Source organism: Hyposmocoma kahamanoa, unplaced genomic scaffold, assembly GCF_003589595.1.
Source record: "Hyposmocoma kahamanoa isolate Upper Pololo Valley unplaced genomic scaffold, ASM358959v1 92, whole genome shotgun sequence".
NCBI classification, from domain to species: Eukaryota; Metazoa; Arthropoda; class Insecta; order Lepidoptera; family Cosmopterigidae; genus Hyposmocoma; species Hyposmocoma kahamanoa.
The window spans coordinates 10,192,116-10,199,119 of NW_020654748.1; the positions used below are offsets into that span (position 1 = coordinate 10,192,116).

At 36.5% G+C, this 7,004-nt stretch overlaps 1 protein-coding gene across 1 annotated transcript in view; it reads left to right on the forward strand.

Moving 5' to 3' along the window:
• Positions 1 to 4,943: 4,943 nt before the first annotated feature.
• Positions 4,944 to 7,004, forward strand: part of LOC113236540 (E3 ubiquitin-protein ligase SIAH1-like) — a 3,196-nt gene continuing 1,135 nt past the window's right edge. Inside the window, exons 1-3 of the mRNA XM_026472656.1 lie at positions 4,944 to 5,317; positions 5,674 to 5,844; positions 6,128 to 6,331. Of these exons, the coding sequence (XP_026328441.1) occupies positions 5,111 to 5,317; positions 5,674 to 5,844; positions 6,128 to 6,331 (582 nt within the window). The 5' untranslated portion in view covers positions 4,944 to 5,110. The remainder of the gene's footprint in view (positions 5,318 to 5,673; positions 5,845 to 6,127; positions 6,332 to 7,004) is intronic.

Sequence of the window (7,004 nt, forward strand, 5' to 3'; positions counted from 1 at the left end):
GATTTAAATAAGTTATCAAATTCATTTTTAATTAAACCAAATATTGTGTTATATAAAGTATTTGGATCCTCCGGTATATGGGGTAGGGAATTTAAACTATTGCCGATATTATTTTGAAATCTAATTATTCGTTCTGTGGTAATCGGTCTGCAGAGAAATTGGTCTACCTTCTTGCTCATTTTACAATTAAAAGAAGCCAATTGGCCACTATGGTCGGATCTTAAGCAATTTATTATTGATACATCTATTTTATTATCACGAATTATTATAGTACATCTATCACTCGCGGGATAGTTATAGAAAGTGAGATATACTGCGTTCCTCTTATCTTGAATTTACGTAGTGAAGATATTCGATATGTCCACCTCCTTTACTCCTGCAGACATTCCTGTGTGTGCCGCCGGTTGCGGGTTGGTTTTCCACATGCTTAACACAAACCTACTTAATAACGACACCTTTTCAATAAGTTGCTATCACAATCTAATCATTAATTAATAAAGGTTGTTTAGTGTTACATTTGTACAGTATTTACACAATTATAATACGGGATCGCTAAAACGTTGCCATTGCAAAATTCTCATGCAATAATTTGTAATAATATTGTAATCATGCAGTCCAATTAATGCAACCTAATAACAATAGTAAAATAATCAATAACAAATTTAATAATATGAAATGTAAATTTTATAAGAAATCTTCAATATTATAGAATGTCCTATCTTTTAGGTAATTAAATAATAATTTGTTAAATTCTGCTCAATCGTTGCAATTCCTAATTTCAAGTGGAAGTTTGTTATATACCTTCGTAGCCATTACTATTACACTCTTTTGAAGTAGAGCAGTTTTACTTGATCTACTTTTCAGTTGTTGAGAACGGCGGGCTTGTGTGACGAATTCAAATAAATGAAGATGACACTTTACGAAAAGTGAAATTTCAAATATATATAAGCATGGTAGAGTCAGTATTTTCAAATTTTTAAAATGTGGTTGACAGCTATCTGTTTTTTTCTAGCCGCATATAGTCCGAATACATCTCTTGATCTTTGAATATGCGTTCAATGTGCGGTGCATTTCCCCAAAATTTTTTCAAAAGTTGCCTTTGGATTTATCTGCTTGTTATTATTGATGATATCCCACGTTGCCTTTGATTTGTTTGCCGATGTGTATATGTTATGATTGTTTTGCGATTTTTGAGTTAACTTAATTATATGGCTGTATCTTTTAGAACCTAATTTAAATATTTGCTTATCGGAGCAAATTTTTGTTAATCTATATCGCCACTGAAGCCATCGTTTACGCTTACTACATTTTTTAATGCCCCTAGAGAGCCATTTTGGTCGCACTTCTGTCCTAAATTGCACTTTGACTATTGGAAAACATAGATCATAAAGTAATTTGAATAAATCATAGAACCTAGTGAAAGCCTCTTGTCCGTCCTGAGTATCGTAAACTTCTACAAAAGGTAGATGAATGAGATATTTTCTAAATTTTTCAAGATACTCTTGACAATTTATTTTTTAAAATATTTACATTAACGTCTCCGCATACTATAATCTTGATTTTGTTATTAGATATAATTAGGTTTAGAACATCATCAAAATGGTTCAAAAATGACTGAAAATTTCTTGTAGCATCTTTACATTTCAGTACTCTATACATATACACACAGAATTACTATTTTATGGCCAATCAATCCTATCGCGCAACATTCAAAAACATTAGGTATATTTAACTTTGTAATATTTGTGATAACTTCAAATTTTAGACCATTTCGAACTAATATGCAAGAACCACCATCTCTACTGTTACTTGTGTAGGACGCAGCAATAATAAAACCTGGTATTCTTAATAAACAGATGTCATCAGGTACCATGTTATGTTCTGTAAAGCATAATATGTCTATACGTTTACCTATGTATTCCATATCATCGAAACAAACCGTCAATAAATCGGCTTTATTAATTAAGCCATCTATGTTCTGATGTAGGATTTTAATAGATTTATACACGAAAAAACTGATCATTAACAATGTTACCACTCTGTTTGTACGGTGTCTGGGATGTTTTTTCATATTCCACTTGTGACTTCGAATTAACAAAGACAGTACTATCAGTTTGAGTGCAGACGTCATTAACCGTAACAGTTACAGATTTTTCGAGCATGTGTTGCTTATACCTTCTATGATTTGACATTCGCAATATTTCTCTAAGTACATTGCGACATAAATAGGTAGCATCTTAGAATAATTACGCATAGAAACCTAGTCCGCACACGCTAAGTGAGGCAAATTGAAGCGCTCCCAATGGGCCTACACGAGCTCAAGGTCAACTTGCACCGCGAACAGCTCAAGAATTTTAGCTAAAAATGACGAAATGTGGGGTAAATGAGTGTAAAAATACGTCAGACAAACATAAAATAGATACTAACATCACATTCCACAAGAAAGTAACGCGTTTCAACTTGTATTTTTATATAAATATTCACTAAAATGGAAAATGAACCTACTACTAAAACTAGCCTACATGAATTTGATTTTTGCCTCCCTTGTGACAGTTCGTTTCATATGAAACTATCATTCTATGCGTTATTATTATAAGAGCAGCATAATATTTACGTTTTAGGCACATCTGGCAAAATTCATATCAATAAAAACAGAATTTTCAAAATTATTGCAAATAAATCTTAGCTCCTGATTAAGTTTTGTTTCATTCAAATGTTTGTTATAAGGAGTTTCACACACTAGTACATTTGTATTTTTAATTGAATAGAGCCATGACGTGAACAGATATTTCACATCAAATGGGCTTGTATCGTTCTTGAAACCAATTACAGGTACATAATCTTCATTTGTTAAAGTATTTATTTCCGATTTACAAGACGAAATCACATTTACGACGTTGGCTCCAGGTTTGCAGAAACAGAAAACATTGTATTTAGTTCCCAACAGTTCTTGCAGTATATGTTGAGTTCCAGTGCCTTGCTCATCGGCCAATATTATCACCCTATTTTTTTGTTGCTCGACCGGCGTTTCTTTATTGTTTATTGTGTTTGGTTTATCATTTTCATTATAATTATTAACAATTTAATTATTACTTATTTTCTCCATTGTTTGTTGCTCGGTGTCTTGTGAGTAATTTAACTTAGTAGTATGCAGGCTTTTACGTTTCTTTCGCGCCGATGAATGATTTTTTACGGTAGATGTACATATCTTTTTCATGTGCCTATGTTGATTCTCTTGTTTAGAATTTGTTTTTTTTTAATTAAAATTTTCTGATAGTAAGTTCTCTATTTCCTGTTCAGCAGATGCTAAGTCTGACTGCAATTTAAGTATAATATCTTTCATTTCATCTGTGTTGTTAATATTCAATTCTGGGCAACTTGGTTGTAATATGCAGTTATCATTTTTCTGTTCCTGCGATTCCCCACATGATTCATCACTTGATAAGATGCTAAACGTATTCTCAATTGGTCTATTAACATGTACTTTCTCTCTGATGGTTACGAAGGTTTCGCATTTATCTTCTTATCTGGTATAAGTAACATGAGCAATTCAAAAGTAAAAGTTAATTGTTGGTCTTTTAATGAATTGTAATAAATAATCAAAGTTAGCAATGTGACAATGATACTCAAAAAACAAGAAAACGAATCGTGGAGGTGTTCTGTCAGAATGCATGAAACGATTTATTACGTTTGTTAAAATTGAAACTACTCAACTGAGTTCGTCGTATGGTTCATTTAAAATTAAATTTACAAAATTTTACATATAATATAATTTTACATACAGCGAACACTTCATTACGCAGTTAGTAAATTCTTGTATTATAATTACTTCTAAATGCAATTGAAAAATAAACTAGTACAAAAAACGAACACCCGATAATGTCAAAAAATTAATAAGTAACTAGTGCAACTCTAGGCGGCGATTTCGATGCTACACACCGGTTTACGTTAGGTTACGGGGACTATTGTAAATTAAATTGACGCATGTTGTAAAACGTGTTTACTTAATTTCGTTCAGGTTAGTCTTATGACGCAGACAATATAATCAATCAATCAATTAGCCTATTGCAGTCCACTGCTGGACATAAGCCTCCCTGAGCGTACGCCGTAGTGCCCGATCACCCGTTTTCTGCATCCAACCACTACCCGCGACCTTCTTCAGATCGCCGGTCCATTTAGCAGGAGGACGTCCTACGTTACGTGTGCCAAAACTTGGTCTCCACTCGAGAACCCGTCTACTCCATCGCTCATCGGTTCTGCGACAGATGTGGCCAGCCCACTGTCCCTTCAGCTTGCTACATTTCTGGACGATGTCCACAACTTTAGTCTTGTGACGTCGTTCCGGACTTTGTTCCTTAACGAGATAATATAATATAGAGTCGAATTGCTGACAGGGTCATTTAGAAAAATTGACTTTTCTAAAATAGTCCGGGGTGGGTGTTTCGGGAGACATTATTGTTCCTATGCATTGTATCTTATGATTAATTGAAGGCTGTTCTAAGAGAGACGCATTTGTTCGGTAAATGTACATATTGGACCGCCTTGGAAACATGGAATTTAGGAGCGTAACTAAAAGCGTACTCTCGAAGTAATTAAATAAAATACCCGCATAATTAATCATTCACATGATGATTGATCGAAGGAAGCGACTGATGGGGTATTATTTGCTGGTCAACGATGGAAGTCAACGACCTATTAAAAGTGCAACGTTTTTATCCTTACTAACTCCCAGTTGTTGCCTCCAAACAGCTGTTGATTTTATGATTTAGGGTTGACAACACAAACTTTACACTTAAAGCAGACTTTCAGTACAATTAAGTACATATGCAAGTTTTTAAATATTCGGCAAACAATATCAGTTCAAAATGAAACTTACTTTTGTGCTTTTTCTCCTTTTATTGCTGCCGCTTGACGAGGATAAAGACACGGGTTCTCAGAGCCCTTATGAGGGCCTGGAAATTGTAAAAAACCCCGGAAGTTTCAGCTGTTATTATCAGCTGTGGCTTCCGTTTAAAAGTGTGCTCAGTCATAATCCCATAGCTTAACCGTTACGATACCGATACTTATCAAAAAGTCTTAAATCGAGCTTTTATTTTTATTTGAGTTGCAAATGACTGCATGTTTTGTATTCGACGTGTTGGTGTCACAGAGTCTGCTGCGCCTTCTGGAGTGTCCGGTGTGCCTGGAGTGGATGGAACCGCCAATCGCGCAGTGCCGCCGCGGCCACCTGGTGTGCGCCCGTTGCCGCACGCGGCTAGCTTACTGCCCCGTTTGCCGCACTGCTTTCTCTTCAGTCCGTAACCGCGCCATGGAGGGAGTACGTATCTATTTCTGTTATTGCTCTTGTGCATATTTAAGAAAATTTGCACACGCTATTTATTGAGATACGAACAAACCACAGTCAGGTCAGGTCAAGTGGCAGGAAGAAGTTGTTTGAAATTGCGTAACATGGCGCAGGAGCAAATACTGTCAGTGTCAATTTAGGCTATCAGCGCAAAAGTTACACCACTTAATTTGTTTTTTACAATATTACTTTAAACGATACTAAAGTACATAACATGTACATAGTTTAATTCAGTGAAATATATATATTAAGTTTATTATAATAATACATTATTTTACTTTTTATTATATTTTTGCGCTGATAGGCTCAATTAGCAATACGCTGTGCAGGTGGCCGAAATGCTACGGTACCCGTGCCGGCACGGCTGCGGGCGCGAGGTGCGCCTGCGCCGCCGCGCGCCGCACGAGGCGTCGTGCGAGGCGCGCCGCTACCGTTGCCCCGCACCCGCCTGTCACGACAAGCCGCCCTACCCGCACGCCGAACTATCCATGCATTTCCAGGTCACAATGTCGCTCAACTCAGTTGCACATTTTTCTTTTTAACAAGCTTTTTTGGATACTGAATACTCTAGAGTTGCATTGCCTTGAACTCGTGTAAAGTTAAACTAATAGCCTTACACACGTAATTTGTAAGTTCACGGCATTCTTTAACATAAGCTCTTCCGGGACGATACAACAATTTAATGAGGTTTTCTTCTGTTAGGTCTACTACTCAATCAAAAGCAAATGTTTTTTATACAGTACTCGACCGAACGCCAAAATGTAAAATCAAATTATTTTACAGAATAAACACATATCGATGCTAAAATTCGGGCGGAAGCACCAGTTCTCGATGAAGGTCAATACGGAACAGCACGACAACTGGATTATAATGACTCTGCACGAGTTATTCCATCTGCGCGTCGATGTCGACATTCGCTCTTGGGGCGTCGTTGTATACGTCGCTTACATCGGACCTAAGTGTAATGCGGCAGATTATACATACGAGGTAGTAGCTGTCTTAACAGGTAGAATGTATTTAATCTTATCAAGATTTCGCACATCTGGGACAGTCACACGCATTAATATGCAGGTATGTGCCTGCATAAACGAACCAAAAACCAAAACGAACCAAAATAAATTTTTTTTCGGGAATTTTATTTGGATTTTTTATAAACTATACAGGGTGACGAGATAAATATTTAGAGGCAAATGAGTAGGCGATACCCCATACCGAATATGTATATACCACTATCTTATATCTACTACCACTATCGTATATAACACTATCTTATTTTTAAATATTTTTCTCTAAGGAAGATACTGCCTCTAACATTTTGTAATAAACATGCAGCGAGTGCCCGTTACCCTTACCGGCCTCTGCACAAGCTTTCCCACGGGTTTCGTACCCTCGTCCGCCCCCGCTTGTTGAAACGCCGGTCACCCGCTATCGCCCGATTAGTTCGCTTGCGCTCTTGTGTTAGACAGTACGTCACGTTTGTCATCGCGTGTTGTGTATTTTCGTGGTGTATCGGTGTATTCATCTGTGTAGTTCAGTGGAGTGCAGTGACGTTCATAACGATACTTTATTAGTTTTGGCACATGATGCGATGTTACGTTATGCAAATGATGTTATTAACCCTAGATCACTAAACATTAGTCTTACAGACTACTCGACTCTA